The 12,506-nt window shown below is 47.3% G+C and overlaps 1 protein-coding gene across 1 annotated transcript in view; it reads left to right on the top strand.

Annotated features, from left to right (window-relative positions):
- The window catches only part of skap1 (src kinase associated phosphoprotein 1), a 46,388-nt gene that overhangs the window by 31,442 nt on the left and 2,440 nt on the right, over positions 1-12,506 (top strand). The window contains exon 12 of the mRNA XM_080788488.1: positions 1,420-1,529. Coding sequence (XP_080644614.1) covers positions 1,420-1,529 — 110 coding nt within the window. The remainder of the gene's footprint in view (positions 1-1,419; positions 1,530-12,506) is intronic.

Raw genomic sequence — 12,506 nt, 5'->3', positions numbered from 1 at the left:
AGTAGAAAACAAATGATGTTCCAATATGATGGAACATCATGGAACAGAGAACCTGCTGCCTCTTCCCACACAAATGTTAGCTCCCTGAGCATTCAGCTGCCGATAGGGTCTGCCAAAATCTCCCGGAGGGGGCGTTAACATATGTGTCACGTGGTAGCGGCCGCCATGTTGGCAGGCATTTCTGCTTTGTTTACATTCAGCGATCATCCGTGTGCGTTCTAATTTTAAAACACCAGAGGGAGTTCAACGAGCTCGTTCCTGGCGACAACACAGTGAGCCAACACCAGGATGGAAAGAAAAAACGTCGGCCTCTACATACCTTGCTTACAAGGACAAGCTTAACTTTGAGGAAAAGGAGCGTTACCTGAACAAAATCAAGGATATTGACGGTCTCGACCCCTATGAACACACTGACTGAACAGAGGATTCGATCTTCTATCACCACTAATGCGACTACATTTAATGCTCGTCCTTGTAAGGTATGTCGAGGCCGACGTTTTTTCTTTCCATCCTGGTGTTGGCTCACTGTGTTGTCACCAGGAACGAGCTCGTTGAACTCCCTCTGGTGTTTAAAAATTAGAACGCACACGGATGGTCGCTGAATGTAAACAAAGCAGAAATGCCTGCCAACATGGCGGCCGCTACCACGTGACACATATCTTAACGCCCCCTCCCGGAGATTTTGGCAGACCCTATAGAGCGTCGCAGTCCCTCCCCCTTTCAGAACAACGAGTGGCCCAGGAAATGAATCGCAATGCATTTTGACCATAGGCATTTCTTAAATTATTAATTTAAAGACCTTTTAAGCGTCGTACGAAGCCAACTCTTGTCGTGACAAATCATGACAACACACACAATATTTTGGACCAAACAAAGAATTAGAAAGTAGAAAGAAACGGCAGGTTACAACACTTTTTTTGTTGTTTTTCTTCTTTGTAATTATTTGTTTGGTCCAAAATATTGTGTGTGTTAACTTGTCATGATTTGTCATGACAAGAGTTGGCTTCGTACGACGCTTAAAAGGTCTTTAAATTCATTTCCTGGGCCACTCGTTGTTCTGAAAGGGGGAGGGACTGCAACGCTCTATATAGGCCCACCCCAGGTGCACCAATTTGGGGAAATTACTAAACCCTGCCCACTCCTAAGTACACTTCGAGGACAGAGCGCTCAGTGTGGCAGCCCCCCACCCTGTGGAACACTGGACTCTTCTAAGGCTGCCTTGAAAAGACACTTATTCTCTCAGGCTTATGGCATATAGTTGTTGATTGTTGTTGGTGCATTTTGTAAAGCGTCCTTGGGTTCATGAAAGGCGCTATATAAATTCAAGCTATTATTATTATTATTATTATGATCGGGCGGGGAGGAGGAGGAGGAGGTTGTGTTGTTTTCTTCATGGCACACTCTGTATTTCACTCTCAGCCTCGTCGTCGGATTACGCCAACTACTACCAGGGCTTGTGGGACTGTGAGGGCGACGAGCCAGACGAACTGTCCTTCCACCGAGGGGAGCTCGTCTACATCCTCAGCAAGGTCAGCCACATAGAAATTCCTGTCGAGTGGCAGTTCTGCTCGTACATCATGCCACCCTCGGGACACCACCCACACACCAATGATGGGCAATTTATGTCAACTCCCCCACGCCCTATTTTTTTTCAAAGATGGAGTGCCGTGATTTTTTTCCCCCTTAAAACATGATCATCAGGTACTATGTATGATTATACCATGAGGACGTTTTTTTTTTAAGTGTACATAAGTGTCACGATGTGAATCAAGAAGGTAGGACCCAAATGCAGGACAGGGAAGCGCAGAGGCAAAGAAGTCTAAATGCAGGAGGTTTTACTCACCAAAATCCAGGAACAAGCAACATCACACTTGACAACCAACAATGAACTGACAAGGAACTCAGGGGTGTATAAATACACACAAGGAAAACAGGACACAGGTGAACATAACTCAAAATCAAGACAGGGATTTGCTAAGTGACTAACAGGACACAGGTGGAGCAAACTAATAATCACAGGTGAGACGAGACAGGTAACAGTAACCACAAAAGAAACCAGGACACAAAATACTACAAAATAAAGGAGCACAACAGAACAGTAAAACACTAAACCAAACTAAAAACCAAGAAACACATGAAAATACAAAACATGTCACGGAACGTGACAGTACAGAAAGTGATAAAAATTATGTTTTTATGTCGCCACACCGTCCATTTCATTAAGTGTACCTGCTTTTCACCTTAGCACCACTCACCTGAACTTAATCCTCGCCCACAGCTGTTGGCGAGGGGTTAGGGGAGGGGTTAGGGTTATGACATCACCTAAGTGGTGTATTTTAAATTGGGCCTTTTGACTCAAAGGCTTTCAGCTTTCAGGAAGAAACCAAAAATACACAGGGAAGACATTTGATTATTATAATCACACCTGGCGGTCTATTAGAGTAATATTAACTCCATGGACACATACAAAACAGAAAAAGTACAAAACTCACGGCACTCCATCTTTTAAGTAAGTTCCCCAGCACCTCCTCCCCCAAATAAGTACATTAATTGTGTTAAGAGTGGCCGAAGCACAGAGAAAACGCGGGGAAAACGTTCCGGGTTATTTAGCCTCTGATAAAATAAAGGTTAAACAACGACGACAGCGGTCATTACCTCCAATAATTGCCATTTGCTCACATCACTTGGAGAACACGCTGATGTTCCCCCAACATCTACATTTCTGCAGTATGGCCCCCCCAATGCAGCGGCGCAGCGACGGCAGTGGCATTGTCTATTCCCCCCCTGCCACTAGGGCCAAGTGCCTCTCAGACGCTGGGTAATGGGGCCGTTGTTCATTACTGAGCCTATATCACAGGGGTTAATTGAGGGAGCAGCCATGCGAGGCCCTCCTCTTCTGTTTGACATACACCGCAGGTGAAGCCATCCTGCATCTCAGCTCTTTTCTCTCTCAATCTATTTCGCTGTGTTTTATGGTCGTCTGGCAGCTACATGCAGAGTATCTGCTGCTGAAGAGCCATCCCTACTGGAAATCAATGCATTGTAATTTGGGCACTTTTGCTATGCAAGTGGGACTTGTTGCCATTGGCCGGTTTGCGATCGAATTATCCCCTGTTGTATTTGATGGGCAGTGGCCATAAATTCAAGTAATGTGTGTATTCCCCTTTCTGTTTTTAAATTGATTGTATGGTTAAGAGTAATTGTTAAGTACGCATATTGGCATTTCAGACTACTCTTATCCTCAAAAGGACTGAATGGTTAATGTTGAAACAATTCAGGTTCTGAAATAAACATGAACTTGAGCCACTGAATTTTAACCCCCTCATAATGCTTGGTTAGTAGCTAAACAAATATCTTACAGACTTTCAGAATGGCAACGACACAAGTATTTGGCCTCATAATGGCAGATAAAGAAAAATGACAATATTATAACGAATAAATAAATAAACATACAATCAAGCACCACAAGACAAAAGGATATCATAATTTACAGCACATATAATCCAGGAATCCAGTCTAGAGTTTGTCCGAAATGGATTTTTCAAGGCCGATAACGATTCCGATATTTTGGAGAACAGGAAGGTCGAACCGATTTTTTCCCTCTCTCTCAAAGATTCTGATATCCATAATTAATGTAGAAAACCCTATACCCTAAAAGGCATCTGATTCCACTGTCTGCTGTGTATATGTGCCTTTCATTCTAGCCTGGCATATGTTTCATGTTTAGCCTCAATGTTAAGTACATGCACTGACTATTTAGTAGTGATTGAAATGTAATTTTGTATATACATAAAACAAAATCCCTGGATAATTCACATCAACAATGTGCATACCAAAGAAAACGAATAAACCAAAAAGATCTGCCCCATCGGCTCCATCAGCGACCACCCCGATATGGTACAAAATGCGAGTGTACGACAGGAACAGGTGAAATATGCTCTCTGCACATGATAGAGTTTTAATTGAGCTCTTGGATGTCAAATTAACGAGACGCCACCATTCTGCGTCTGTGTGTGCCGCTTGATAGGGTGAAAAGTCGTCCGAACCATTTGTCATATATAAGCACGATAGAGGCACAATACTTAAGGGAACAAAGGAGACTCGCCTCCGTGGAGAGATGTTGGCTACAAATTCAGCCCAAACAGCCAGGACTCTGCCCTGTTATATATTACCTTTCAACTGTAAGGATCAGATAACTGCCTCGCCGGTGACTTTAAAAGCGCACCCAACTCCAGCCTGGGCGTGCTGCGTGTAGCTGTAGCGCTTCACCGTCGTAATGACACAGATTACTCTTGTTTTGTGCAGCCGTATGGCGGAGTCATAACAGAGTGACAGACTGCGACAGAGTATTCTAAAGGGCTCGGTATACTTCGCTGAGCAAGGTGTCGCTCACCGAAAACGGTTGATCTACAAGCTCACAAGGCATCGCAGCAGCACGGTCGTCCGTTTACACTACAGTGCACGACGACACCGTCACGCAACTGGGTGTAAATCCGTCGTAGCTATATCTCTGAAAGGATTTAAAGAGAGGCCCGCGGGCCGTAAATTATTTAGAGGTGATCACCGGACGTCCTCCTGAATGCTTGGTTTAGTATGACACTGCAACTCCGCCCGCGTCCCGTCGTAATGTTTTCACATTTACGGTGTTGAGTGGCATTATTAGTATTATAGGCCATAATCGGCTGTTTATTTTAATGAGCCCTCGGGGAGGGGGTTTCCCTGCTGGTGCACATGGAAGGGCCACTAATACTCAGCTTTACGGGGGGGGGGGGGGGGGGGATTCCTGAGAACCCTGACCTCCGTCAGTGAAATACGGGCCCTTGGCTGGAGCTCAAGTCCGTCTCTTAACTGGGGACCCGGACACATGAAATGGCTGTAATAAAACCAGGGCCCATAAATTCTCCTACTGGGGGAGGGCTGGTTGTCTGTGCTGTTATGTCAACACTGACCATAATTACAAGGTAATAAGGACATGCTCTAAGTGTTAAATCAATGGTGCTAACAAACTGTTATTTTTAAAGCTGGGATGTGATTGACTGCTGAAGTGCAGAACGGGATAGCCACAGGCGTGGTGTCGTATGGCTGTGAACTGAGTAGAACATGCCGATTGTATAAAAGACCTCCATCAATCATTATTGATCTCTCACTTACTGTAAAGTGGGGGCATTTTTACTGTATTTGTGTGTTATTTTTCTCTGAGTTTTGTGTGTTTGTATGCGCGCGAGTGAGTGAGTGAGTGAGTGCTGTGTGTCTGTGTGTGTGTGTGTGTGTGTGTGTGTGTGTGTGTGCGTGTGCGTGCGCACGCGTGCATGTGTGTGCACACACGTGCGTGTGTGTGTGTGTGTGTGTGTGTGTGTGTGTGTACTGTACGTACACGTTTGTGGCTGATGTGTACTATGGACGCACATGCGTCCAACTGACAAAGTAAATAAATTAGGAAGCCCACAACTCATATGAATCCCATTAGTTCAAGAGAATTAATCTCGTAGCACGCCTCTCGCCGCCGCGGCTTTGCACCCATGCTGAACTCGCCTTCCAGAGCGAGCTCGCTGGTACTGCTCAGCGCTCTGATACATGGGCTGGAAGCACGCGGCCAGATCCATCTTGTGTTTTCGCTCTGGCGTTTCATTTCTGAGAAGCTTGCATTTTTCTAATGCACATTATGGCTTTACACTGACACCCGTGCGTGTAATGACAAAATACGACCGAGCTCTGCTATTTTCCTTTTCCTTTTTTTGGGGGGGGGGTTTTGTTTTGGCGACGTGGCGTTATACTCCGATTTGTTTAACTTGATCCTAATGTTTGGATGTTTCACGGCTTTTACGCTGCTTTATGGTGATCTACATTTCAAACATAGCAGGTTGACGTGCCACATTGTAAATTATGTAGAATTTACAATGGCGTTGTAACAGTGCAAAATTGACCCATGACAAGATATCAGCGTGACGGCGCTATCGTTGACACATGTAATGCTTGTATTCTGGCCCTCAATAATCCATAACGTTGTCCTGCATTCCTTCTTTCTAATTTATGTAGCCGGAATCAAAATACATGGGCTCTACAGGTCAGCTGTCACATTCCTGAATTCCCATATGCACTCATGGGGAACTGCAGGATGGAGTGGGGAGAGATTTATGGCATAAACCCATCCAGGGTCCTTTAAACTCTGGCAAGGAGTGCTGCCACCTCTCTCTCTCTCTCTCTCTCTCTCTCTCTCTCTCTCTCTCCCTCTCTCCCTCTCCCCCCCCCCCTCCATCTCCCCTCTCTCTGCTCTCCAGCCCTCTGTCCTCGCTGTCCAACCAAAACACAGAGAGGGGGAGACGGGTTAGCCAATCCCACGAGCTTCCTAAAGTAGACAGTCACGTAATATCTGTGTACTTCCGTTCAGTTCCAGCCCCTTTTCACAGTGGCAGAAATGGCTCATTGGAAGCAAAGAGAACATGGACACCGCTGCCACCTTGTGGCGGCGGCTGGCAGCATATATACAACAGGAGGTGTTTAGCAGATGACAGCCCACACACGCCAAAGGTTGATTTATGACGCTTGGCTCTAAATCAACAAGGGCTTCACTTGCACACCATTGACATTTTCAGTGTCGTGGAAAGCATGAACATTTCAAAATTTGATTTAGTCCGCCTTGAAGCCGTCAAATAGTAATAATACAAAAAAAAACGTATGATCAAGAAATCAGGCTCCTGACATATCTGAGGGGACCACTAGTAGGCCTCTGTAAGAGGAACCTGGGACGATCTCCCATTAAGCCTGATTCCTACTTGCGCGGGTGTCGCACAGCGAAAATAGCTGATCTACATGCTCACAACGCGTCGCGTTACGCTTGTAGATCTGCAATTCTTCGGCGAGCGACACCTGCACTCAGCTATAGCTAAGTATAACTCAGGCTTTTAGGGTCATAGCGGCTTCAGTCCATGACAGCCCAATGTGGCCACAGGTCACACCGCCTGAATGCAGGCCAAGAAAGGAGAAAGTGGGGAAAACAATCAGATGGAAAAGTCAAGTCAAGACAAAAGGGGGTGGGGGTCCCTTTATCCCTTTGTGTGAACTCAGTCTCTCCTCTCTCTTTCTGCGCTTTACTCTGTCACACACACACACACACACACACACACACACACACACACACACACACACACACACACACACACACACACACACACACACACACACAGCCATTTAAAGACCCCCGGCTGCTATTGTGTCCATAGACACCAAGACGCTATAGACAGGCAAGACATCCTATTTACCACCCAAAGTAGAGAGAGGGGTGGGGGGGGGAGTCTGGGGTGCAGGGTCACGCAGGAGGCAGCGGTCATTCCCCGGTCAACTACAGTAGGTCATTATTCAGCTCCAGCCAATAGTCCAGAACCGTGCCCAGCGTATCCCCCCCCCTCGATCCATTCTGCTTAATTATTATAAACGAGGGGTGGCGTAAACAGCCATCATTACAGACACTCAGCAGCATACACAAATCCACTTTAAATTGCTATTAAGTTAAGGAGTCATCCGTAATCCCAGGCGGCCATTACAAAAGGAGCGAGTATGGGTTCTTCCTTTTTATTAAATCTCAGCCGTCCCTGAGATATTTTCAAACGTTCTCATGCTCCGTCATGTTTCCACTTTGAAGCCAATTCTCTGATTTAATTAAAAGGCCGCTCAGGAAAGAACGGACACTAAGTAGCCATTTCATTTCTCTGATTGTGCAGAATTATCATTCATATCTCTAAATGGATAGGTTGGGGCCGGGGGTGGTGGTGTGGTGTGGTGGGGGTGGGGGTGAACACTCCTCAAATAAGTAACTTTACCACCAGTTTACGGTTTATTATCAAGACATTTGCCGAGCATTTGAAAACGTACCTGTGTGTGTGTGTGTGTGTGTGTGTGTGTGTGTGTGTGTGTGTGTGTGTGTGTGTGTGTGTGTGTGTGTGTGTGTGTGTGTGTGAGAGAGAGACAGAGAGCAGGGTTCCCTGTAACCTGATTGAGGGTTAAACCGATCAGTGGGTCCAGCCGAGCGGAGGTGTCCATGTTTCTTTGTTAGGCCGAGAGTAGTGGATGGGAGAACTGCAGAGCTGCAGTGCATGTGTCTGATGACTTTATGCAAGACAAGGAGAGAAAGAGTCAGAGAGAGAGAGAGAGAGACAGAGAGACAGAGAGACAGAGAGGAAGAACGAGGAGAGGGCGTCGGGAGGAGAGACGGAAGAAGAAAGGGAGAGATAGGAAGAGATGAGGGGGCGGTTGGAGGGGAGAGGGAGGGAGGGAGGGAGGGAGGGAGAGATGGTAACACCCAGGCGGTGGGTTCAGCGGCAGGGCAATGAGAGACTTCCTGCTCTTCATCACGCCCAAGGCCTGCCTCAGTCAGCTGGTGGCCGAGGAGAGATGCCTCATGTGTCAGGCTTATTAGCACTCCCCCTGGTTTGTATGCATTTGGGAGCGTACATGCATGCATGCGTATCTGTGCGGTTGCGCACACGCGTCTGCGTATGTGTGTTTAAGTGTGATAATAAGTATGTGTGCCACGGAAGGTGACTTTTTGTGTCGGTGTTCACTGTACAGTGCCGAGTGTTGATTTAATTCTGAGAGTGTAAGAATGGGCCTGTGACGGTCAGGATTTTTTTCAGATTATGCAAAAAGTGGGGGGGGAAAAAGACACCCAGAATCTCAAATTGAGATAGGGGGGGGGGGTCTGTCTTTGTCCTGGCGTGACGCAAAAGTGGTCTCTCCTGTCCGCCTGTGTTGGTCCTTGTCCCTCACAGCGACCCGGGCTCGGCCCCGACCCTCTCCCGCCTCTCCAGGCACGGTTGGCTGTCAATCCGTGCTGCGGCGTGGAACATGAGCGATGGGTCCCATCAGAGCGCCACCATTAGCCAGCCCCCTGAGTGGTAAATAAACGATCGCGCCGGTACACTGCAGGTGTTGCCATGGCAACGTGCTCCCGATGGCGGCCCCGCCCACGCTGCCCCCCGCCCGCTCTCGACGGAGGAGTCACCGGGAGGTCACAGAGTCGATGCTCTCCAGCCGCCACCGCGTGGCGCTGTTCTCTTCCCCCCCGCCCCCCACCCCTGCCATCTCTCTGTCTGAGCTGGGGTTGGAATGCGAGCAGTGATTTGATCCGTGTTTCGGGCCAGGCCACTCCACTGCTGTCACGTACGTGTTGCTTCCCACAAATTAGGCGTGCAGACACAGAGCGCTGCATGCAGCCTGGTCCAAGTCCTTAATGATATTACAGCCGGACATTGACCAGAGCCCCGGCTAGCCGCTGAGGGACACTTGGTTTGGGAACCCCAGAGAGAACTCCTTACAGTGTGAGCTGTCTGTCTGTCTGTCTGTCTGTCTGTCTGTCTGTCTGTCTGTCTGTCTGTCTGTCTGTCTGTCTGTTTGTTCATGGGGATTTGGTTGTCATCGTTCATGTGGCCAGCTCTGCCAACTGTCTCGTCTTTGTTTTCACCTTCGAATTTCCCCCCACATCCTAAGATGAAAGAGGTCACAGCCGAACCGGCCTGGAGACAAGAAAGGAAGACAACAACAGACAAACACTGAGAAGGACACCGTAGACTTTCGAAAGCACAGCTTTTGCCATTTGAATAATTTACTCTCGGTGGCTGGCGCTTTGAATGTCCCTATTACAGCAGGTGTACTCTGGGTGAACCCGGCTTCAAGTGCGAGGGAGATGGACTCGTCGGCACGCCTGACAGACTTCCACCGCCATTGGCGCCCCACTCCCGTGATGTAGCAGTTGTATTAAAATGGCGGTGCTGATAATCCCAAAGACCTTTCTCGGGGAGAATTTGAGACCGACTGCACAGATGGGCCACGGAGATAAATAAAACTCTCTGTCAGTGCGTGGTTGGTGGAATAGTGCTGCGACGCCCCCAAGGGAGAGAAAAACTGTTTTCACTCTCTCTCTCTCTCTCTCTCTCTCTGATGCCTAACCCCCCACCACCCATCAGACCCCCCCCCACCCGTCCGTCTGTCTCTCACTTCTTCCTCTGGTTTACACGTCCTCTCCACTGAGTACGGCAGCCAAAATTGTTTTCCACGATACAGCTCGTTCCTCTGCGGGACCACAGGGTGCTCAGTGCCAATACAGACTAGTGCTTTCCCACCATTAAAGTTACATTCCAACTCCATCATGATGCATGAGTGTACGGTATATATAAATATACAAAGTGTGTGTGTGTGTGTGTGTGTGTGTGTGTGTGTGTGTGTGCGTGTGCGTGTGCGTGTGTGTGTGTGTGTGCGCGCGTGTGCGTGTGTGTGTGTGTGTGTGTATAGTAGTGCGCCCCCCACTCAGTTATTACACTGGCCGGGGCACAGACCTCCAAAGAGAAAAACGAGACAAGAGAAAAAGCAGGACAAGACTAGACAAGGGCAACTGACATGGTCAGTCAGTCACAACATATTATGTGTATACGCCGAAGGGTCTGAACCTATCTGAGCTGATCACTATGGGTGAATTGAAATCTATTTTTAAAGGATACAGAGATTAGTACATATTGTGTTCACTTGTATGTAGTGTGTGATACACGTTTAGTTTATTGATGTAATAGTGTTTCATGCTGCCTTTGGCGAGGTCACTCTTTAAAAAAAAAGGGGGGGGGGGGGATATATATATATATATATATATATATATATATATATATATATGCGAGAGTCTGAATTTGTCAGTCAAGCTTTCGTGGGACAGAACGTACGATAACGTACACGGCAGTCTCACGGGCCTGGATGGATGAGCTGCTTATCATGGTCTAAGTCCTATAACTCGACGTGCTCTGAGAACACTTGAGTGTGGCGGACCATCTCTCTCTGACTGGCCCATCCATCCTGGCTGTCCAGAGCAGCGCTCATTAACACAGCAGGCCTGCCTCTCATTCCTCTGGCGGGGGAGAGAGGGGTGTCAGAGGTCTATACATGACAGGAATATCCACTGACGACGTGCCATCCGTCACACATGCCCATCCGTTACTGAAAGAAACTGTGAGTCACGCACATAAGCTACCATATCGTCTCTCTGTCGGGGGGGGGGGGGGGGGAGATCTCACATCGGCGTGTCCAAAACTGTTACTTTTCAGGATTCAAATGAAGAAAAAAGACCTGCTAAAAGTAGTAGATCCGCAAGCTCGAAACGTGCCGCGCTGATGCTTTTGTCAGTGACGTTAGTATGACCATGTAAGGTGAAACATTAAGTTACAATATGGACTTAAGAGGTTTCTGCCCGACAGGACGATATACTGTATATGATGGTGTATGTGCATTATGAAAGCTTACAGTCACTTCCGGAAATTGCGGAAATTGCGGAAATTGAAAATTGTGGAAATTGGAAATTGTGGAAATTGCGGAAATTAGAAATTGCGGAAATTGAAAATTGCGGAAATTGTGGAAATTTAAAATTGCGGAAATTGCGCAAATCCTCAAAAATGATGAAAAACGGCGTGCTATAGTATGCCGTACGATATGGGCTATAGCCCATGGTCCAAAATGATGAGAAACGAGGATAACGAGGATTTTTTCATGTATCCCCTATCCCTTACATGGGCTACTGGCTTCTTAATTTTGATCTCAAAGTGCACCAGATTGAAGCATTTTCATGGCAAATTTACAAATTTTTCTGGACCCCCCCCCGGCGTGGCAAAGCAGGAGGGGGGGGCCTCAGAAAAATATGTTGCCTAGGGCCTCAAAAGGCCTAGAACCGGCACTGACTTACAGGATATATAAATACTATATATGTGTATGTGTGTAGAGTCAGTGTGAGCCAATGTGTTTGTAAAACAATTAGGAACAAATTACACAGGCCTTATTAGAAACTGGACCACTACAATTCACGTTGTACACGTTCAGAGCTAAAGTAACACTCCAGATTTTGCTGGGCATGGCCTCAAATTGTTCGTATGTGTCCATGTGTTGCTATGTAGCCGCAGTCGACAGAAGGAGACAAGCAGTCTTTGAAACATGACGTTAGCTCTGCTTTTAATCAGAACTTCTAGTCCCAGCTGGCGCTCTTCAATAAAAGATTACACACTTCTTTCAACGTGTCATCTGCGCTCATTACAGAATTTAATTTCCATATCACATTTTCACTTCAAATAAACTATTGTGCCAGTGCTTTTAGGAGGGCTTTGTGTTATTATGTGTGTACATTTGTGCATCCCTGCTGCACATGTCGACGTGCATGCACTGTGTGCACTGTACGTATACTAGTATAGTCTATGTGTGTGCAGTGCACACGCGCATGTGAACATGTGCGCAGTCAAGCAGCCGTTGGCTGGATACTCCTCTCGGAGCCGAGATGAAGCGTCCACACTCCCATTCTCAATCTGCCGTACCACTGAGTATAGAGACGAGTGGTGGGCCTCTTCCCCTCCATCAGGGTGGGAAAATGACTGTGGGCAGGTGCCTCCGCTCGTCTGCTCAGCTGGAACCCACCCCCCTGGTCGCTGGCCAAATATTGATCTGGTAGTTAGAGACCAACTGTTGTGATCAAATTATCATGCGGTGGC

The sequence above is a fragment of the Protomyctophum bolini genome (assembly GCF_963924005.1).
Source record: "Protomyctophum bolini genome assembly, chromosome: 18".
Taxonomy (NCBI): domain Eukaryota; kingdom Metazoa; phylum Chordata; class Actinopteri; order Myctophiformes; family Myctophidae; genus Protomyctophum; species Protomyctophum bolini.
This window is presented reverse-complemented; position numbering and strand designations above follow the sequence as displayed.